Here is a 23,789-nt window from a genome sequence, read left to right as displayed (position 1 = left end):
ATAACTCGAGAACGGTAAAGAATTTCTAAATACTTGTTGAGCAAAAAATGTTTAAAATGACAAGGCCTTTCTTACGATATCAAGCAAAACGGGCTGGCCCTTTAAATTAGGGGTTCAGAAGGGTCCAAATGTTTTTGAGAATATCTCAGAAACTATTAATGTTTTATAATAAGTTGTAGAAGCGGAAATGTTCATCTCAACGAGCTTGATCTTATCAAATCAAAAAGTAGGTCATATGTTACGTAATTAGAGATTTTAAGGGCCAAAATCGTAAATATTTGACGCCTCATATCTTTAAAACGACATATTTTTTGAAAAGCATTATTGAACAAAAGTTGTTCAATGTGTCATAACCTATCGATCAATATCAAAAAATGGGTCTGTGGGCCTCATGGCTCGCCTGTAGAGTCGATTTTTGTCGATATCAGTCGATTTCAAAAACTTGTAACTGGTAAATATTTTGTAAGGACATATTGAACAAAAGTTGTTCAGTTTATCGAGATCTATCGATTGATATCAAGAAATAGGCCTATGGTCCTAATGGCTCGCCTGTAGAGTCGATTTTTTGTCAACATCGGTCGATCTCAATAACTTTTTACAGGTAAATATTTTGTAAAGACATATAGAACTAAAGTTGTTGAGTCTATAGAGGGCTAACAAATGACATCAAGAAATAGGCCCGCGGGCCTTATGGCTCGCCTGGAGAGTCGAATTTCAAACGAATTTCACCGCAACTTTGCTTCAGAAGCTTATGATATGAAAAATTGATTATATCTAAAGTGTCTTAAAGTCGGAAACTAAATTGGGACTCATTTGTCTTTTTTTTTTTTTTTTAACTCCAAGTGCATCAACAAATCGGACGGAAGACCTACTCGTTGCTCGCAACGAGATCGTGTCTAGTTATTATTATTTTCCTTGGTAGTACACGCGTTTTTCTCAGCCATTTCTCGATCGATTTTCACGAAATTTTCAGGAAAGATGTCTTTTGGTGACGAGACTTTGCTTGCAAAATTTCGTGCTTGACGTCACTTCCGGTCAGGAGTTATCTCTCTTTTAGTGACTTTTTGAAGGGCCTTGTTGTCCACACATCTCCTCCGTTAGTTTTGAAGCTAGAGTCTTGAAATTTCTACACAAGATAGAGTAAACATTTTAGAAGATTTGTGGGGGATTCGATTTTACCGGAGGCGATTTGCCTAAACGCTCGCCTGGACCTGAAAAAATGGATGCCAAAATTGTTCGCCGATTTCGACGATTTTTGACCTTTGATCTCCAATATCTTTTTTCTTGCAAATATTTTGTTAAGACATGTAGAACAAAAGTTGTGCACATTTACGAGATGTTTTCGAAAATATCAAGATTTAGGGGCTAGCCCCTTAAATTAGGGATCTAGAAGGGCTCAAAGTCTAGATCAAATATCTCAAAAATCGTTAATATTTTGGTATAAATCAAAGAACAAAAAATGTTCATCTCAACAATCCAAATCTATTCATATAAAAATTGAGGTCATATGTTACGTAATAAGGGATTTTAAGGGCCAAAACCATAATTTTTTTACCCCTTGTATCTCGAAAACGACAAATATTTTGAAAAGCAATAAAGAACAAAAGTTGTTCAGAATGATGATCTGAACAATATGCATATTTCGTTTTTACCCTATGTGGCCCCGTTAGGGAGCTACAGTTTGGCCCCTAAAAATTACTTCTAGAAATAACTCGAGAACGGTAAAGAATTTCTAAATACTTGTTGAACAAAAAATGTTTGAAATGTCATCATGACCTTTCTTACGATATCAAGCAAAAGGGGCTGACCCTTTAAATTAGGGGTTCAGAAGGGTCCAAATGTTTTTGAGAATATCTCGGAAACTATTAATATTTTATAATAAGTTGTAGAAGCGGAAATGTTCATCTCAACGAACTTGATCTTATCAAATCAAAAAGTAGGTCATATGTTACGTAATTAGAGATTTTAAGGGCCAAAATCGTAAATATTTGACGCCTCATATCTTTAAAACGACATATTTTTTGAAAAGCATTATTGAACAAAAGTTGTTCAATGTGTCATAACCTATCGATCAATATCAAAAAATGGGTCTGTGGGCCTCATGGCTCGCCTGTAGAGTCGATTTTTGTCGATATCAGTCGATTTCAAAAACTTGTAACTGGTAAATATTTTGTAAGGACATATTGAACAAAAGTTGTTCAGTTTATCGAGATCTATCGATTGATATCAAGAAATAGGCCTATGGTCCTAATGGCTCGCCTGTAGAGTCGATTTTTTGTCGATATCGGTCGATCTCAATAACTTTTTACAGGTAAATATTTTGTAAAGACATATCGAACTAAAGTTGTTGAGTCTATAGAGGGCTAACAAATGACATCAAGAAATAGGCCCGCGGGCCTTATGGCTCGCCTGGAGAGTTGAATTTCAAACGAATTTCACCGCAACTTTGCTTCAGAAGCTTATGATATGAAAAATTGATTATATCTAAAGTGTCTTAAAGTCGGAAACTAAATTGGGACTCATTTGTCTTTTTCTTTTTTTTTTTTAACTCCGAGTGCATCAACAAATCGGACGGAAGACCTACTCGTTGCTCGCAACGAGATCGTGTCTAGTTATTATTATTATTATTATTTTTTTTTTCCCTTTCGTCTCCGAGACCGTTGGATAGATTTTCCTGAAACTTTCACAGATTATAGAGAACGATGGTACCTCAAGGCTTTTTTTTTCATTTTTTCAAAATTCACTTCCGTTCGTCAGATACGTCCGATTTTCCGGTTTTTAAAGGAAACTTTTTCCGGGGGTAAACTTGAAAACCACTAAAGATAATCGAATGAAACTTTCAGGGATGATAGATCTATTTTCTTTATGGTGCATGCACGTAATATTTTTTGTCGCCGTCACTTCCGGTCGTCACCGGAAGTGATTAAATAAATCATCAATTTCAAACTTTTTTCTTTCAAATTGAAACCTACTTTGGTTTACTATATCTCCTTCTAGTTTTCAAAAAATGTTGACCCCACCGGAAGTTGAATCTCCAACTTCCGGTTATATCAAAGAAAGACTATTCATTCTCTCATTTTTCAGTGCCATAAATCTCGGTCATGAAACTAGTTAATGAGTTGAGTTTTACATATATTATAGTCACTATAAATGTATAGAGTAACGTCGAAAATATTTGTAAAATTCACTTCCGGTCGGTAAATACGGCTTATGAGCTGTTTTCGTTGTCAAGCATTTTTCTCAGAAACGGTAAAAGATAGAGTCACCGAATTTTCAGAGTGAATAGATCTCACTTTGAAGGCGTTCAGTAGGGGTTAAGAATGTCGTCCATCACTTCCGGTCGTCACCGGAAGTGATTAATAAATCATAGATTTCAAACTTTTTTCTTTGAAAGTGAAACCTATATCGGTTTATTAGGTCTTGTTCTAATTCTCAAAAGCTATTGAACCCACCGGAAGTTGAATCTCCAACTTCCGGTTATATCAAAGAAAGACTATTCATTCTCTCATTTTTCAGTGCCATAAATCTCGGTCATAAAACAAGTTAATGATTTGAATTTTACATATGTTATAGACACTATAAATGTCTAGAGTAAATTAAAATATTTTTTGTAAAATTCACTTCCGGTCGTGAGATATGGGGTGGACATATTCAAACCTTGTTTTTTCAGTTTCTCAATAATGAATATAGATAGACGCTTGAAACTTGTAGAGTTGATTTCAGAGTTAATAGATCTCACTTTGTAGGCGTGCAGTAGGGGGTTAAGAATGTCGGCCGTCACTTCCGGTCGTCACCGGAAGTGATTAAATGAATCATAAATTTCAAACTTTTTTCTTTCAAATTGAAACCTATATCAGTTTACTAGGTCTCGTTCTAATTCTCAAAAAATGTTGACCCCACCGGAAGTTGAATCTCCAACTTCCGGTTATATCAAAGAAAAACTATTCATTCTCTCATTTTTCAGTGCCATAAATCTCGGTCATAAAACAAGTTAATGATTTGAATTTTACATATGTTATAGACACTCTAAATGTCTAGAGTAACGTCAAATATTTTTGTAAAATTTACTTCCGGTCGGCAAATACGTCTTATTAGCTGTTTTCGTTGTCCAGCGTTTTTCTCAGAAACGGTAAAAGATAGAGTCACCAGATTTTCAGAGTTAATAGATCTTACTTTGTAGGCGTGCAGTAGTGGGTTAAGAATGTCGGCCGTCACTTCCGGTCGTCACCGAAAGTGATTAATAATTCATAAATTTCAAACTTTTTTCTTTCAAATTGAAACCTATATCGGTTTATTAGGTCTCGTTCTAATTCTCAAAAAATGTTGACCCCACCGGAAGTTGAATCTCCAACTTCCAGTTATATCAAAGAAAGACTATTCATTCTCTTATTTTTCAGTGCCATAAATCTCGGTCATAAAACAAGTTAATGATTTCAATTTTACATATGTTATAGACACTATAAATGTCTAGAGTACATTTAAATATTTTTGTATAATTCACTTCCGGTCGTGAGATATGGGGTGGACATATTCAAACCTTGTTTTTTCAGTTTCTCAATAATGAATATAGATAGACGCTTGAAACTTGTAGAGTTGATCAACTAACATTAGTCCAGTGTACACATACATTCAATTTTTTCGTCCCTCACTTCTGGTATATACCGGAAGTATTTGAAAAAATATCGATTTTCCGATTTCTTCGAGTGATTTCTCAGAGATGGATGGATATATTTTCTTGAAATGTTCAGGAATAATGTCTTATGAAATGACCTTGCTATAATTATTTTTGTTTTTACAACATTCACTTCTGGTCGGAAAATATGGCCGATTTTCTGTTTCTCAAAAGGAATTTTCTCCAACATTTTTCTTGGAAAAGGTAAAATATAGGTTCATCAAATATTCAGGGATGATCAATCTTCATTTGTAAGCGTGCAGCAGGGGGTTGAACATGTCGACCGTCACTTCCTGTCGTCACCGGAAGTGATGGAAAGAATCGCAAATTTCAAACTTTTTCCTTTAAATTGAAACTTATACTAGTTTATTAACTCTCTTTCAAAGTGTCATAAGAATATTGACTCTGTCGGTAGTCAAAACGACTACTTCCGGTTTCTTGATAAAATATCTTTTTACTTTTCGTCTCTTTGTCCCCATAAATCTCGCTTATATTTGAAGTCTTTCATATGATTTTCACATGTCTTAATAAAAATATTAACTTCTAAAGTTTTGATCATTTTGTTTTTCAAAATTGACTTCCGGTCGGTAGTAACTTACTACTTTTTCTTTCTTTAGTCTACTTGTTTTTGTTGAGAACTCTTTCAGATAGAGAGATGAAATTTTCAGGGAATATAGACAGTAAAGAGTCGCTGTCATTTATAGGAAAACGCATCTGAATAGTACTTCCGGTCGTCACCTGAAGTTACGAGAAAGGAATAAAAAATTCGACAATACATTTCTCATTCATTGTTAAGGCACATTTTCTGATACATTTAAATGGTTTTCGTAGGAATAGAAAGCTCTTTACCGGAAGTGGTCTAACGGAAGACCTACTCATTACTAGTAATGAGTGTATAGTTATTAGGGTCTTCCGTCTTCAGCGGAAGACCCTTCTATTATTCTATTGTTGATTTTTCACTTTTCTTATTATTAGGGTCTTCCGTCTTCAGCGGAAGACCCTTCTATTATTCTATTGTTGATTTTTCACTTTTCTTATTATTATTATTAGGGTCTTCCGTCTTCAGCGGAAGACCCTTCTATTATTCTATTGTTGATTTTTCACTTTTCTTATTAGGGTCTTCCGTCTTCAGCGGAAGACCCTTCTATGATTCTATTTTTGATTTTTCACTTTTCTTATTATTAAGGTCTTCCGTCTCCTGCGGAAGACCTTACTATTATTGTTCGCGTTCTTCTTCTTCATTATTATTATTATTATTTTCCTTGGTAGTACACGCGTTTTTCTCAGCCATTTCTCGATCGATTTTCACGAAATTTTCAGGAAAGATGTCTTTTGGTGACGAGACTTTGCTTGCAAAATTTCGTGCTTGACGTCACTTCCGGTCAGGAGTTATCTCTCTTTTAGTGACTTTTTGAAGGGCCTTGTTGTCCACACATCTCCTCCGTTAGTTTTGAAGCTAGAGTCTTGAAATTTCTACACAAGATAGAGTAAACATTTTAGAAGATTTGTGGGGGATTCGATTTTACCGGAGGCGATTTGCCTAAAGGCTCGCCTGGACCTGAAAAAATGGTTGCCAAAATTTTTCGCCGATTTCGGCGATTTTTGACCTTTGATCTCCAATATCTTTTTTCTTGCAAATATTTTGTTAAGACATGTAGAACAAAAGTTGTGCACATTTACGAGATGTTTTCGAAAATATCAAGATTTATGGGCTAACCCCTTAAATTAGGGATCTAGAAGGGCTCAAAGTCTAGATCAAATATCTCAAAAATCGTTAATATTTTGGTATAAGTCAAAGAACAAAAAATGTTCATCTCAACAATCCAAATCTATTCAGATAAAAATTGAGGTCATATGTTACGTAATAAGGGATTTTAAGGGCCAAAACCATAAATTTTTTACCCCTTGTATCTCGAAAACGACAAATATTTTGAAAAGCAATAAAGAACAAAAGTTGTTCAGAATGATGATCTGAACAATATGCATATTTCGTTTTTACCCTATGTGGCCCCGTTAGGGAGCTACAGTTTGGCCCCTAAAAATTACTTCTAGAAATAACTCGAGAACGGTAAAGAATTTCTAAATACTTGTTGAGTGTCAATACCGAGTATGGCTTCCCCTTGCATCAATGACGGCTTGACAACGTCGAGCCATGCTATCGATCAGCACCCGGATGTTTCCAATGGGAAGGTTGTTCCACTCTTTCACGAGGGCGTTTCCTAGCTCTGCCAAAGTCGTGGGTTGTGCTCTACGGCGTTAAAGGGCAAACTGCAGCATGTTCCATACATGCTCAATCGGGTTCAAGTCCGGTGAGCGCACTGGCCAGTCCATGCGGACAATTGTCTCCTGCTGAAGGTACTGCTCCACCACCTTGGCGCGATGAGGACGGGCGTTATCATCCATCAGGATGAACTCAGGGCCAACAGCACCAGCGTAGGGTCTGCCGTAAACATCGAGGATCTCATCCCGGTATTGCACCCCTGTCATTGTTCCTCTCTCCAGAACATGAAGATCTGTTCTTCCATCCCTGCTGATTCCACCCCAGGCCATGATGGAACCACCACCATAACGGTCATGTTCACTGATGTTGGCATCATGGAAACGTTCACGTTGTCGTCGCCACACTCGGTGCCTCCTGTCTGTAAAGTCCAAACAATACCTGGACTCATCGGTGAACAGAACTTGAACCCAATCGTTCTGTGTCCAAGTGACATGATCTTCAGTCCAGTCCAATCGCTCCCGCCGGTGTCAAACAGTCAGAGGGACTCGAACACATGCCCTTCTCGAGTTGAGACCTGCATTGTGAAGGCGATTCCGTATCGTCTGAGTGGACACATTCACCCCCGAGGCGTTCAGGAGGTCGTTACGTAGGCTGGTTGCTGTCCAGAAGGGATGGCGTCGTGCCTGAAGAGCCACAAAATGGTCTTGGCGTTGGGTTGTCGACCTCTAACGACCACCCCCATGTCGGTGTGCTGCTGTACCAAAAGTTTGCTGTCGGTTACAGGCCCTTTTTACAACGCTATGGCTGATGTTTAGTGCATTTGCATGTCACGTTGTGAATAGCCAGCGTCAAGCATTCCAATACATCTGCCCAGTTGTTCTGTCGTCAGGCGACGCCTTACACGTTGAGGGGGCATTGTGTTGATAAACGTATTGTAAACACGCAAGTGAGTTTGGAATTTTAGAAAGAATCAGACACTGATGCCTGAGTGAAAATCGTGCAATGGTAGCAGAAGCATAAATTGTGATGAGAAACGCATTTCCCATGGCATGAAATGCACGTGCAAGTTTGTTGAAGACGTTTTTGATTTCACTTGGACACAATATTGCCAGTTATGCAGTTATTAATTTTTTAAACATAAAAATATCTATGATCCTTATCAAATTTTGAGTAGTATAGTAAAAGTTTCGTTTAAAGCAGAGGTTTTTTTTCTTCTTCAGTTTACAAGTTAATTCTGAACACAATTAAACAGTTCCTAGTATTTGTCACATGTCATTTGTCTTAAACATATTTTCTAATGAATAATATTTATGTAAACAAAAACATGGCATGAGCCTTGTTTACATAACAAAAGATTTGGAATGCTGTATCTCATTTGTAACTCAACATCTGATATTCAAATGTTTGCTGGGTATTAGAAATACCTTAGTTAAGCATTGTAAAGATTACAAATTGGGAAATAGAATTGGGAATTTTCTGTTGAAATCGTTTCCATGTTCCTTAAAAGTTACGAAAATGTATGGTGTTTGCTCTGTATTTTTACCTAAAATATGTCATTTGAAATTTAATTTTTTTCATGTACAGAATTATAATGCTTTAAAGTGAGAGCTTATCATTTTATTAGTTTGTTAGTAAACTTAAACAAGACTCGAATCTTGTTTAAAATAACATAGAGTTAAGGCTAAAATATTGCTTATAGCTCAGTATTAAGAAGGTGGAAATTTAGTTATGAGCTAGATTAGTTGTAGTGTTAATTATCAACATTAACAATCCTTATTTTTAAACCCAAATAAATGTGAATACTTCCTTTAAAGTCTTTATCATTGTGCTCATTATAATCACTGATGAATATCTGCCAGATAATACGCAGATTATTACCAATATGCAATAATAGAGTATATTTGTCAGAATAATTTTGTATCTGGGCATTGCGATCGTGCACGTTTCTCTTATCTCGTGTAATGAAATTAGATGTGCAGTTTTCACAGTATTTCATAATCAATTAATAAGGCTGCATCGTCTTGGAGAAAAGAAAAAGTGCGATGAAGTTGCTTTATGACTTTTTCGAATTACAAATAGTCCTATCATACATTGTATTCACTAAACATATGACAGATAACTATATTATATATTATTAGCCGAGTTGCAACGAAGTTGAACTCGGCTATTGGTTTGGTGATGCGGGCGGGCGGGCGTCAACAATTGATTTCCGGATGATAACTCAAAAAGTTTACAATCTAATCAAATGAAACTTTGATATATTGTTGGGTACTAGGTAAGGAAGACCCTATTGATTTTGGAGAAAAATGGTCAAAGGTCAAGGTCACAGTGACCGAAAAGAGACTGAAAATTTTAGAAAAAATTGTTTTCCGGATGATAACTCAGAAAGTTTCAATCCGAATCAAATGATACTTAAAGATATTGTTATGTACCAGGTAAGAAGACCCCTATTGATTTTGGAGAAAATAGGTTAAAGGTCAAGGTCACAGTGACCGAAAATAGATTAAAAATTCCAAAATAAATTTGGTTTCCGGAGGATAACTCGAAAATTTTTAATTTGAATCAAATGAAACTTGGACATATTGTTGGATACCAGCAAAGCAAGGCCCCTATTGATTTTGGAGAAAAAAGGTCAAAGGTCAAGGTCACAGTGACCGAAAACAGATTGAAAACTTCAGACAAATATGGTTTCTGGACAGTAATTCGAAAAGTTTAAAACTGAAATTAGTTCTTCAGAATTATAAATATGCCACATCATTCCTGACTTTACAATGTATCCCATGCAACTCGGCTCATGCACCCCTGGGTGCATATATTGATTTTTTCTATGGTCGTTATAACGATCTAGTTTGCCAATACAACCTATCATTGGGTCAAATGCTGGCTGATGTGTTTCATACCAATTGTTAGGCCGCCCTTGGCACAACTATTGTGACTACGGATAACTCCACTCACTTGATCAAGATATAGGGCTCAAGGCGGGGGTGACCGGTCGGCAAAGAATGCTTACTCCTGTTAGGCATTTGATCCCACCTCTGCTATATATCCAGGGGTCCGTGTTTGCTCAACTCTCTATTTTGTATTCCTTATAGGAGTTATGAGATTGATAACTGTTAGTTATCTTCACCTTTCACTGAACACAATATATGATAGAAGGATGACTATGTTCACAGAATATGATATTTCATAGAAGAATGATTATTTTTATTTCGAAAATTTCTTTCAAGCAACTTTAGTGCACTTCTATTTTTTTTTTCAAGACGACACAACCTTATTCATTGATTATGATAGTAAAACTAAACGCTCAGATAAACTAAAGGTGTTTAAAGTAATTCCACCCTCCTGTGATGTCATCAGAATTTGCAAAATCAATTATTTATTTAGATTTATGCATGATACGAACATAAATTTTGTTGGAGTATTTTCCGATACTTATTGTAAAAAATCTTGTTAGAAATAAACTATTTTAAAAGTCTAAGTTATCGAGGAATAATCAATGAAACATGTCAAAATATTGAATCCAAGGGCAATAACTCTGTTTCTATTGATTTCTTTATCTAGTCTATTATGCGATAGATTTCCTTTATTTTTTACAGACATTTTGTATATTTTTGTGAAGATATAGTTTCATGAAATTGTTATGAATGTTACTATATCGTCATAACCAGCTTTTATGAAAATTTGATAACGTTGTTTAAGGAAAATAGCAATTTTCTGATGGTGATATATGATTCTGTTTCTGTACGTCTCTCATCTTAAAAAGTGTGATGACCTATGTATTTTATTTGATAATTTGTTAGTTTTAAATCTAATGAATGGAAATAAATACACTTTTCAAACTTGTATCAGATAAAACTGCGAGTATGGAGTCACCTTAAACATGAAATTTTCTAATCAGTGAAACATATATCATTGTTGATATATGCTGGAGTTAAAATTATAAGTAGATTCTCAAATGAAAACTTTGAAACGTTCCCTAATTAATCTTCTGATTTCATTTTCTGCAATGATACACACCCAATAGATTATTTTGATAGATTTGGTAAGTCCCTATGAATTGAGGAAGTTACAAACAAAATTATGGGGTTTCGTCTTCAAAAATTTTGCCTAATAGTGTTTTATGAGAGCCAAAAATGTCTCAGGGAGGAAACTTTGAGATGGTCCCTTGGTCTTTCTAAACGGGGACATGTTTATTTTATTTCATCATATTCTCAAATATGCCTAAGACTTTCACATATATTGAAAAGATTGAAAACTCTAGGACAAGAATATGATAAATATTAAAAAGTTCTTTATCATAGGAGAAAATCCCATTAGGTCCCATAATAAAGGTGTCGATACTTTGAGTCGACCCCTACACAATACTGTACGGGCAAAGGCAATTTTTATTTTCTTAATAAAATGTCGAAAGTACAACTCATCAATGATATAAATTTGTTAAAAATCTCTAGGGCAGAAATAACTGCATAAGATTGATTGATTGTATTTTGTCTGATGTCTCTCGAGAATTTTTCACTCACATGATGACGTCACCAAGACCGGTGAAGGGCTTCGAATTTAGGCCTTTCATCGGCGATTATGACCATTGAGCAGTGAGGATTCATTAGTGTACCAAACCTACTATGACACGGGGCATCCGTTTTAAAGGTCATATTTGAAGACCCATTACATTCACACCTGATGCCGAACGTTTAGCGATGAAACTGTCACTACCTGTTTTGACGACTAAGGTGTGTCGCGGCCGGTATTCGAACCCCGGCCTTCCGCATGCGCAGCGAACGCTCTAACTTCTAGACCGCCGCGGTGGCTGTGGTTAAGCATTAGAAATAATTTAGTTTTAAGCATTGTAAACAATAAAAATGGAAAATAGAATTTGAAAATTTTCAGCTCAAATCGTGTCCATACCCCTTTAGCGAATTGTTTTCACTCAATTCGTTCATCGCCTGATTTGATCACAATTTTTCTAAATTTTACCAGCCTTTTCGGTGTAATTTTCTTGCGCTTTTAAACAAAGGAATTCTTTGGAACACCTTTTCTGAAAATATATAGTTGTTACACTAGCCAAATATTTCCGGCCCATGAATTTGGTGCCTGCACCATTGTTTCTTGTGTCACATTGTTTCGCGGATTTCAGCCCTGCAAAGATTTTCATGACCCACCTTAACGTACCCGCGTGATTCTCACTTTTAAATGCCGTGTGTATGGCGAAGAAATAATCGCTGCCTATGTTCGCGTTTTAGGTTTGCACTGTCATGGAACTTAAAATCGTCCGGTGATGAAGCGAACGCTCTACCACTGAGCTACTGTGACCAGTGATTTCTTAGTAGTTTCAATGATACTAACAATAATTAATGACAAAATATCATGTACTTTTTTTAGAAAATGACAAGCAAGCGACGGTTGTGCTGTTCCTGTTGTTCGAAATGTCAACGAAAATGGGATTCTGTGATAGAGAATGCATTTGGAAAACTCGGCTTTTTCATTTCAACGTATCCTGTAATAATAATGATTGTTTGCATTGTTGTAAACTTACTTTTGACCATTGGAATTGTGAACATAGAAGTCGAAAATGACGTGGAAACACTTTACACACCAATGGATAGTCAAGCAATAAAAGACCGGTCTGCATTACGAAACTTGTACGGAGACTCCACAAACAGCAGTTTTCGTCCTTACCAGCTTTCGGACTTTGGACTGTATGGCGATGTGATGATTATCTCAAAAAATAAAAGTACAATAATGAACCAAGCCTATGTTGACGAAATAAACAACATCAACAGTATAATCAGAAACACTATAAGTGTTAGTGATTCCACTGGGCAAACGTACACTTATGATGATTTGAGAGCCGGTTCGAATTCTAACGAAGGAATAGCTAGTGCTGTTGTACTCATGGATACATTTCAAAAAAAATTCATCATTGCTAATATAACTTACCCATTTGATGGAGATCATATATTGTCGCCCTATCTTGCGCAGGCGAGTCATGAAACTGGGAAGTTGAATTCTGCTCTTGGTGTAAAATTGCAATATTATTTGCGACAAAGCGATGTAAATGCAGTAGAACTTTCTAAGCAATGGGAAAAAGCTTTTGTAAGCAAACTAGAAAGCTTACAAACGAATCTGACCGATATTGCTTTTGCGTACTCAGATTCCCTAGGAACAGAACTGAACAAAAACACAAAAAGTGACATAGGATTTTTTTCTGTTACGTTTGTTCTGATGATGACATATGCATCTCTTGCTTCCTTCACCATAAATTGTAACAATGTAGCCAATCGTATGAATTTAGGAATAGCAGGTGTTATTGCCCCTTTGTTGGCTATAGCATCATCCTGCGGATTTGTGAGTGCAATAGGAATACAATTCACAAACATTGTTGGTGTGATGCCGTTCTTGGTTATTGGTATGTATTGCCGTGTATGTGCAACATCATCTAAATTAAACTACATATTTGTTATTTGAGTTGGATATCGAACGTCATAAAACATTTTCCATCAGTTGAAAGTACTAATTAAAGGTTTTTATGACATTGTGTATGTCTATAATTAATACCTCCATTTCTTAAGATACTTTTTTTTCAAAGTTTTAGTATTATTTCGTTGTTGGGAATAGTTCATTTTAAAAATGATGTCTTGTTAATTATTTCTTTATACCTTTAGAGTAGTTCACGGTTTTCAATTTTTGTAGGGATTGGTATAGATGATATGTTCATTTTAATGTCTGGGATAGCGGACGCCCAACCTCTCTCTAAAATATCAATTGAAGAAAGGGTGATTTTCATGATGCAGAAGAGCGCAGTTGCCATAAGCATTACATCATTAACAGATTTGCTGGCCTTTGTTGTTGGAGCAACATCTGTATTTAAAAGTATAAGGAATTTCTGCATTTACACAGGTACAAACCTTCTGTTGTTTACCATCTAATATAAAATCAAACACCTTTGCCATTTTACAAAGTTTGATTTTCTCCATTATAAATGATATTTGCTTTGATTTTTCAATTTTTCAGGTGTGTCGGTGTTCTTTTGCTATTTAAATCAACTTTTCTTCATGTGTCCAGCAATAACAATCAATGAAAAAAGAACGGAGGAAAACAGACATTTCTGTTGTTGCAGAAAAATCGTAAAACCGAAAACTCGATATAAAAATAAGCCTAAATGTTTTCTTCATTGTGTTCCCGGATCACCCCCTGAAACAAGACGTGATGTAGAAAGCCCAATGGAAAAATATCCCAAAAAAGTGATACTTTTGATTCTAAACAATTTGTTTGGGAAGTTTTTTGTTGTTTTATCATTCCTTGCTTACATTTCATTTTCAATATATGGCTGTGTACATCTTCAGCAAGGGCTCCAACTATTCAATTTAGTTTCAAAAGATTCATATTATTACAAGTATAGTGTATGGGACGAAAATTATTTCACCACTGAACCAATGATTACATTTTGCGTGATTACAGAGCAAGAATACCATAGAAGCGAAACGCAAAATCATATAAATTATGTGTTATCCCAGGCAAAAATGGATAATTACATTGATGACACTGTTGAGATAAACTGGCTTAACAGTTACAAACAATCGGCGTATTATAATGATTCTTCCGAATTACATTTTATTGGTGGTTTAAATGAGTTTTTAACATCTCAGAGTGGACAATCCTTTAGAAACGATCTCGTGATGGATACTTCTGGGCACAGGGTGTTGTCATCAAAATTTTATTTGAAAGCAAAAAACATGAAAACGTCGAATGAACAAGGAGGTTTCATGACACGTATAAGAAAACTCACAGAGAGCACGGCTCTTCCTTGTATAATTTACACTCCTGCTTTTGTTTTCTTTGAACAGTACGTACATATTTTGCCAAGTACTCTTCAAACACTAGGCATTGCAATTGCTGCCATGCTTGTTGTAACAGTTATATTTATGCCCGATTGGCGAGTGGTATCCATTGTATGCATAACACTCATTAGCATTCTGTGTGGAATATTTGGCTTTATGTACTACTGGGATCTGACATTGAGCTCAATAACTATGATCCATTTGGTAATGAGTGTGGGGTTTTCTGTTGACTTTAGCGTTCATATTTGTCACGCTTTCATGACTGTTGAGGGATATAGTCGAGAAATAGTTCTACAAAACGCTATCGATAGGTCCGGTGGCCCTGTAGTTAATGCAGCTTTTTCCACGCTACTGGGAATAGTAATGCTTGCATTTTCTACCAGCTACGTATTCAAATCCTTTGGTATTCTAATGTTTCTAGTTATAGGATTCGGATTGATACACGCGTCATTCTTTCTTCCTTTGCTATTGTATGCGATTACGCCTTGCTTCCATAAAACCCATACATTAAATTCTTCTTTTAATTCTACACCGGGAAGAGTTGAGTCTGACATTCGGACGAGATATCCTGACAATCTGCGGGGTTTTGATGATAACAGCGAAATTTTATCAGCAGAAACATGCTATGCATGCTAATGGTTCGAAAAGCAAAAAATTGTCTTTGCGAAAGCTGTCGATAGCGAGACGAGCAAGCATTACTCATTTTGACATAGCAACAATCAAGGCCTGATTACAGATATTGGTGACGGATATAAGATGTATAAACCTTGTAGGAATTCTACATTTTGACTCAATATTAGTATATATTTGTACACTCGGAGAAAGGTTTCATAAAAATTAGATATTTAAAAAGATACAAATAAATTGTTTTACAAGAAGCTTTGTATTATTATGTCTCTCAGCTGATTCGATACGCGAAGACATTTTCTGCGTATAATGAACATTTAAACCGAGGCGAGCCTTTGATAAATGTGCTGATGTTACATGGATTGGGGCTATGTGAATTGTGATGACATCTGACGTTAGTTCTATGGAAACATATTTCAATCTACCTAAAATCATGTACAATGGATACTTGTTAATATCTCTCTCTGTCTAATTGAGTAGTTCAACAATATTATGCTTGTTATGTTCCCCAAACAAAGTTTGGGAACATATTGTTTTTACTCTGTTTCTTATTATTAAGGTCTTCCGTTTCCGATGGAAGACCTTGTTATTCTGTTGTTTCTTTTCCTCTTTTATTATGTCTCCGAACACATAGTATCGGAGACATATTGTTTTTCCTCCGTTTCTTATTATTCCTATTTTCTTCTTATTATTATGTCTCCGAACACAAAGTGTCGGAGACATCTTGTTTTTGCTCCGTTTCTTATGTCTCCGAACACAAAGTGTCGGAGACGTATTGTTTTTGCTCCGTTTCTTATTATGTATCCGAACACAAAGTGTCGGAGCCATATTGTTTTTGCTCCGTTTCTTATTATTCTTATTATGTCTCCGAACACAAAGTGTCGAAGACATATTGTTTTTGCTCCGTTTCTTATTATGTCTCCGAACACAAAGTGTCGGAGACATATTGTTATTGCTCCGTTTCTTATTATTCTTATTATTATGTTCCCCAAACAAAGTTCGAGAACATATTGGTTTTACTCTGTTTCTTCTTATTATTATTCCTTCTTTCTTCTTGTGACTTTTTTGTCCACGAGTGTTCTCAGAAACCATTCAAGGGATAAGATGAAACCTTTTTAGGATGATAGTATAGCATATGTAGATGTGCGGAACGAATGTCATTTTCTCTGAGAATGCATGCATGTGCATGCACGTGCATTGGATGTTTTGTTTACAAATTTTGGAATGCGTCTAACTTTTTCATTTTTCAATAAATCGTTTGATATTTATATCATAGGTATAACTTGAGACCCTTACTTGTTTGGCATAGTCAAATTTACAACTTTTTACGCACATGCACGTGTGCTTTAATTTGATTGGATAATACAAAACCGTCCATAACTTCCATGTCAATGAAGGAAATCTAATGATATTTACAGCATAGGTAGACATGCTAAATATCTACAGATCTATGTGATAAAATTTGCAAACGCGCATGCGCACGCACGTGCATTGTCTTTTGAAGATTCAATTCGATCAATGACCATAACTTTTTTGTTTTTTTTTTGTCAAAATCTTTTCAAACGGGTTGTGTATGTATCTTGATATTCTTAACAAATGTGTACAGTCATAATTACAATCCGGCACGTGCATGCACGTGTGCTAAATTCTGATTGGACGATTTTCAATTCGCCATAACTTTCTTATAAATGATGGAAACAATATGAAATTTATATTGTAAGTATATCTATCAAATGTCTATTGAATGACGTCAACATTGATGCTGAGTCATACTCACGTGCGCGTGTATGCACGTGCATAGCTTTTCTTTCATTTTTCGGGTACTAAAATGGTCATAACTATTGAATTAAAAACTGAAATGAATTCAAATTTACCCTGAGGATCTATGATATGAATGCCTATGAAATGGTGTCAACAAATTTTCCATTATCAAAATCTCGTGTGCGTGAATGTGCGTGCATTGTAATTTTTGATGTCTAAATTTAAGTATTGGTCTATAAAATTTTAAGATTGCAATGAATAGGTTTGAAATTGAGGTTGCAGGTATGTTTTGTGCCTATCAATTTATTAATAGTGTCAAAATCACTTCCCTGCACGCACATGCACGTGAGCTTAATTCTGATTGGACGATTTTGAAATCCCAATAACTTTCTTATGAGTGAAGCAATCGATACCAAATTCATATAGTAAGGATATTGTTCAAATGTCTATTGAATAGCATCAACAAAATTGCTGTATGGTACTCACGCACACGTGTATGCACGTGCATTGATTTCGGTCTTTGTAGTTTTGATTTGCCATTAGTTTCTCGTTTTTCATTGAACTGTTAACTGAACTATAGTAAGTATTCTAATGTATAGAGATGGTCGAATTACTTATCAGCACGTGCATGCACGTACGTGCACGTGCACACAATTCTCAGATCTTTATAACTGATTTGTACTAGCATGAAATGGACTGAACGTTATAAGATAGTTATATATTCACATGTTACACAGTTTGCAATGGTCAAAACCACTTGTACTGAAATAAATGACACCACTCGCTAAATGGGGGAATGTTTGGGGAACATCTGTAACGGTCCCCGTTACAATAAGTACTAGTTATTATTATTTTCTTCTTATTTTTCCTCTTCTTTAGTGAGAAATTTGTCCGACCGATTATATGAAAGTGCTTCGACAGATCCACTTCAAACTTTGTGAGCTGATAGAGGGTCATTAGGAGGGGTGGAATCAACTTTTCAAATTTTCAAAATGGCCGCCTTTTTAAAATGGCGGCCAAAAAACGTCAAAAAATCAAGGTTGTCGGATTTCAACCAAATTCTTTTTTTAGGGTAATTGGTAACCGAGTTCATTTCCAACATCAAAATTTTCTTTTGAGCCGCCATTTTCAAAATGGCCACCATATACCGAAATATTTGAAAGTGTTAAAATCTCTACAACATTTGGGTTCTGGGGTAAATTGAGGGTCCACAATTCATTTCTAGCATCAGTATTTCCTTCCAATCAATTTTCAAATGTTTCAAAATGGCCGCCTTTGAAGAAAAGGGTGGCCAAAATTCAAGTCCGTCGGATTTCAACCAAATTTAGTTTCTATGGTTTTTTGAGGATCCTGAGTGCATATCTGGCATCAAAAACCATTTCTGACATGGGGAAGTGCTCGGAGACATTTGTGTTGGCATCCCAACACAGTTATAGCTCGTTATTCTTATTTTCTTCTTATTATTCCTCTTCTTTCCAGAGAAATTTGTCCGCGCGATTTTATGAAAGTACTTTGACAGATCCACTTCAAACTTTGTGAGCTGATAGGGGGTCATGAGGAGGGGTGCAATAAACTTTCGAAATTTTCAAAATGGCCGCCGTTTCATAATGGCGGCCAAAAACGTCAAAAAATCAAGGTTGTCGGATTTCAACCAAATTTCAGTTCTAGGGTAATTTTGTGACCCCGAGTTCATTCCCACCATAAAAAAAATTTTTTGAGTCGCCATTTTCAAAATGGCCGCCATATACCAAAATATTTGAAAATGTTAAAATCTTTACAACATTTGGGTTCTGGGGTAAATTGAGGGTCCACAATTCATTTCTAGCATCAGTATTTCCTTCCAATCACTTTTCAAATGTTTCAAAATGGCCACCTTTGAAGAAAAGGGCGGCCAAAAATCAAGTCCGTCGGATTTCAACCAGATTTAGTTTCTAGGGTTTTTTCAGGATCCTGAGCGCATATCTGGCATCAAAAACCATTTCTGACATGGGGAAGTGCTCGGAGACATTTGTGTTGGCATCCCAACACAGTTATAGCTCGTTATTCTTATTTTCTTCTTATTATTATTCCTCTTCTTTCCAGAGAAATTTGTCCGCGCGATTTTATGAAAGTGCTTTGACAGATCCACTTCAAACGTTGTGAGCTGATAGGAGGTAATGAGGAGGGGTGCAATAAACTTTCGAAATTTTCAAAATGGCCGCCGTTTCATAATGGCGGCCAAAAACGTCAAAAAATCAAGGTTGTCGGATTTCAACTAAATTTCAGTTCTAGGGTAATTTTGTGACCCCGAGTTCATTCCCACCATAAATTTTTTTTTTTTGAGTCGCCATTTTCAAAATGGCCGCCATATACCAAAATATTTGAAAATGTTAAAATCTTTACAACATTTGGGCTCTGGGGTAAATTGGGGGTCCACAGTTCATTTCTAGCATCAGTATTTCCTTCCATTCTATTTTCAAATGTTTCAAAATGGCCTCCATTGAAGAAAATGGCGGCCAAAATTGAGATCCGTCGGATTTCAACCAAATTTAGTATCTAGGGTTTTTTGAGGATCCTGAGTGCATATCTGGCATCAAAAGCTATTTCTGACATGGGGAGGTGTTCGGAGACATTTGTGTTTGCATCCTAACACAGTTATAGTTCGTTCTTATTATACTTTTCTTCTTATTATTCCTCTTCTTTAGGGACAAATTTGCCCGCGCGATTATATGAAAGTACTTCGACTGATCAACTTCAAACTTTGTGAGCTGATAGGGGGTCATAAGGAGGGGTGCAATCAATTTTCAAAATCAAAAACATCAAAAAATCAAAGTTATCGGATTTTAACCAAATTTCATATCTAGGGTTATATTGTGACCCCTACTCCATTTCTACCATCAATATTTTTTTGGAGCCGCCATTTTCAGAATGGCCGCCATATACCGAAATATTTGAAAGTGTTAAAATCTCTACAGTTTTGGGGTTCTGGGGGTCAATTGAGGGTCCACAGTTCATTTCTAGCATCAGTATTCCCTTCCAATCTATTTTCAAATGTTTCAAAATGGCCGCCATTGAAGAAAATTGCGGCCAAAAATCAAAACCGTCGGATTTCAACCAAATTTAGTTTCTAGGGTTTTTTGAGGATCCTGAGTGCATATCTGGCATCAAAAACCATTTCTGACATGGGGAGGTGTTCGGAGGCATTTGTGTTGGCATCCCAACACAGTTATAGCTCGTTATTATTCCTCTTCTTTAGTGAGTAATTTGTCCGCGCGGTTTTATGAAAGTGCTTCGACAGATCCATTTCAAACTTTGTGATATGATAGGGGTCATCAGGAGGGGTGCAAACAACTTTCAAATTTTCAAAATGGCCGCCGTTTTGAAAAAACGTCAAAAAATCAACGTTGTCGGATTTCAACCAAATTCTATTTCTAGGGTAATTTGATGACCCCGAGTTCATTTCCACCATCAAAAAACTTTTTTGACCCGCCAATTTCAAAATAGCCGCCATATACCGAAATATTTGAAAGTGTTTAAATCTCTACAACATTTGGGTTTTGGGTAAATGGAGGGTCCACAATTCATTTCTAGCATCAGTTTTTCCTTCCTATTTACTTTCAAATGTTTCAAAATGGCCGCCATTGAAGAAAATGGCGGCCAAAAATCAAGTCCGTCGGATTTCAACCAAATTTAGTTTCTAGTGTTCTTTGAGGATCCTGAGTGTATATTTGACATCAAAAACCATTTCTGACATGGTGAGCTGTTCGGAGACATCTGTGTTGGCATCCCAACACAGTTATAGCTTGTTATTATTATTCCTCTTCAAAATGGCCGCCATATACCGAAATATTTGAAAGTGTTAAAATATCTTCTATATTTGGGTTCTGGGGTCAACTGAAAGTCCTCAGTTCATTTCTAGCATGAGTATTTCCTTCCAAAAAAATCTCGAATGTTACAAATGGCAGCTATGAAAGGAAATGGCGGCCAAAAATGAGATCCATCGGATTTCAACCAAATTTAGTATCTAGGGTTTTTTGAGGATCCTGAGTGCATATCTGGCATCAAAAAGCATTTCTGACATGGGGAGGTGTTCGGAGACATTTGTGTTGGCATCCCAACACAGTTATAGCTCGTTATTCTTATTTTTCTCCGGACTTTTTTGTCCGGGAGTGTCCTTCAAAACTACAGAAGAGATCAATATGAAACTTTCCAGGATGATAGTATAGTGTTTGTAGATGTGCAGAACAATAGTCATTTTGTCTGCACGTGCATGCACGCGCACGCACGTGCATTGCAATTTTCGTACAAAACTCCGGTTAAAAGCTCATTGGAGTGAGTTGAGCCTTCACATTTACAGAAAGACACATGAAAGAATTGGTTTCAATATATCGAACATATTTTTTTTTTTGTGAAGTTCCTCTATCTTCTCATAACAAAGTCATTAATTGTGTTATTTTCTATGCTAAGCAATATGTTTTCATTTCTTTATTGCAAAATAAAATGCCAGATCCATGTGGATTATTATGTCATTTAAAGATAAAATATAAAGTGGAAAAATATGCTGCAAGTCCAAATTTTAGATTGAAAAATTTTGAAAAACAGTGGTCATTGTTTCAAAGTATTTTTGATGTGTAGCTGTTATTATATGTACATGTATTTCATTCATTACTCCTGTTGTTATTACTTTTTCCCCCTTTTCATACAGTGTATAGACTTTGTTATAAACAACAAAAGTAACCACTTACCTAGATCTGTTCTTTTTATGTGTACAGTATGTATGCACTCGTTGAAAGTGTTTAGGTGTAGAGAGTCAGAGTGAGAGTGGTATGTGTATTTGTGTGTTTCAAAACAAATGCTATTGATATTGACTTCAATGTTTGTTTGTATGAAAGAAAAATAAAGAAATCATTAAAAAATACTTCGTTAGGAAGGTAGGGAGGAATAACGAATCTGAGGAAGGACGAAGTTTCAAAACTCACTTTCAAAACACTCAACGAAGAACTATGCATTCTCAACATGACTCAATTGCACTATTTTGATGCAAAAGTGAAGAAAACAAACATTGATTAATATAGAAAACGTCTATAACGATTACACAATTAGAAATAGGGCAAACACGGACCGTAAGAAATGGAACCAGGTACCTTCCAGGAATAAGGATCCCCTGTTGACCATTCAATACCAACATAATATCATGAACGATATTTCTAGGGAAAAAACTGCTTAAAATGGCTCAAATGTCTATTTTTTATTATTATTCAACCAAATATCACTGCCTGTCGATTAAAATCAGATAGTTTTTCCATCATCATTTTATTGTATTTTACTCAAAGATGACGTTTTCTGTACCGAAATATAATGAATGGCCAGATCAAGATGGAAGGTGAATATTGTTGTGTACATGTATAATACTATTTGCACTCAGTTGACCTGGATAGTTCTAGAAAGTGTTGTTTATTTCATTGTGTGATCGAGATTCTTCTGGAGCCTCCGCTATTTTTTGTAGAAAGATTACGTAATGTTGCATCATGGTTTTTCAAGATTGTACTAGAAAAGTCATTCCCATTATATATACACTGAAATTGATTTGATAAAAAAGAAGCTCTGATTAGACACTTTTAGAACTTTTCATTTGGATTTTTTTACTGGGAAGAACGATTTTGGATTATCATTTTTTGTGTGTTTGAATTTATTGTTCAACTTCCGTAAATTGATATTTTGCTATTGTAACAATTTTCTTTCAAAGTAAATTTTGCTGTGTCCAGGGGTCCGTGTTTGCCCAACTATCTATTTTGTATTGCTTGTAGGAATTATGAGATTGATCGCTGTTCGTTATCTTCACCTTGCATTAAGGGTTTGTTCTGACCCATAACAATATAACGAACAATAATCAATCTTATAACTCCAATAAGGAACCCAAAATTAAGAGTTATTGGCAACCGCGGAGCCCTGTACATACCAGAGGTGGGGTCAGGTCCATAGGAGAAGTAAGCATCCCCGTGTCGACCAATCACACCCGCCGTCAGCCATATATCTTGGTCAGGTAAAAGGATTAATCAGTGTGTTAAAAATGATATAATGAACAACTATGAATCTTTAAAATTGTCTAAATTCAAACTGGGAGAACCGCCGCGGGGGTCTAGACGTTAGAGCGTGCACCCTGCATACGAAAGGCCGGGGTTCGAATTCCGGCCACGACAATCCTAAGTCGTTAAATCAGGTAGTGACAGTTCCATCGCCAAACGCTCGGCATTCCTATTATATGTACACTGAAATTCTTTTGATAAAAACGAAGCTCTGATTAGACTCTTTTAGAACTATTCATTTGGATTTTTATACTGGTAACTACTATTTTGGATTATCTTTTTTTTTTTGTGCGTGTGTGTTTGGATTTATTGTTCAACTACACAAAGTTGATATTTTGCTATTGTAACAATTTTTGTTTCAATTGTTAATTGTAAATAAATCTTACTGTTTAATTGCCTTTTGTTAGTAAATTTTGCTGCGCTATATTAAGGGTTTGTTCTTACCCATAACAATATAACGAACAATAATCAATCTTATAACTCCAATAAGGAACACAAAATTAAGAGTTATAGGCAAACACGGAACCCTGTACATACCAGAAGTGGGGTCAGGTCCATAGGAGAATTAAGTATCCCCGTGTCGACCAATCACATCTGCCGTCAGC

At 35.8% G+C, this 23,789-nt stretch overlaps 1 protein-coding gene across 2 annotated transcripts in view; it reads left to right on the top strand.

Moving 5' to 3' along the window:
• The window catches only part of LOC125654132 (patched domain-containing protein 3-like), a 32,465-nt gene extending 8,888 nt beyond the window's left edge, over positions 1–23,577 (top strand). Inside the window, exons 2-4 of one of the 2 annotated variants that reach the window (XM_048883937.2) lie at positions 12,273–13,299; positions 13,584–13,790; positions 13,905–23,577. In XM_048883937.2, coding sequence (XP_048739894.2) covers positions 12,273–13,299; positions 13,584–13,790; positions 13,905–15,367 — 2,697 coding nt within the window. In that variant the 3' untranslated portion in view covers positions 15,368–23,577. Of the gene's footprint in view, positions 1–12,272; positions 13,300–13,583 lie in introns of both variants that reach the window. The other variant, XM_056143770.1, reaches the window with a different exon arrangement.
• The last annotated feature ends 212 nt before the right edge of the window (positions 23,578–23,789 follow it).

The sequence above is a fragment of the Ostrea edulis genome, chromosome 7 (assembly GCF_947568905.1).
Source record: "Ostrea edulis chromosome 7, xbOstEdul1.1, whole genome shotgun sequence".
NCBI classification, from domain to species: domain Eukaryota; kingdom Metazoa; phylum Mollusca; class Bivalvia; order Ostreida; family Ostreidae; genus Ostrea; species Ostrea edulis.
This window is presented reverse-complemented; position numbering and strand designations above follow the sequence as displayed.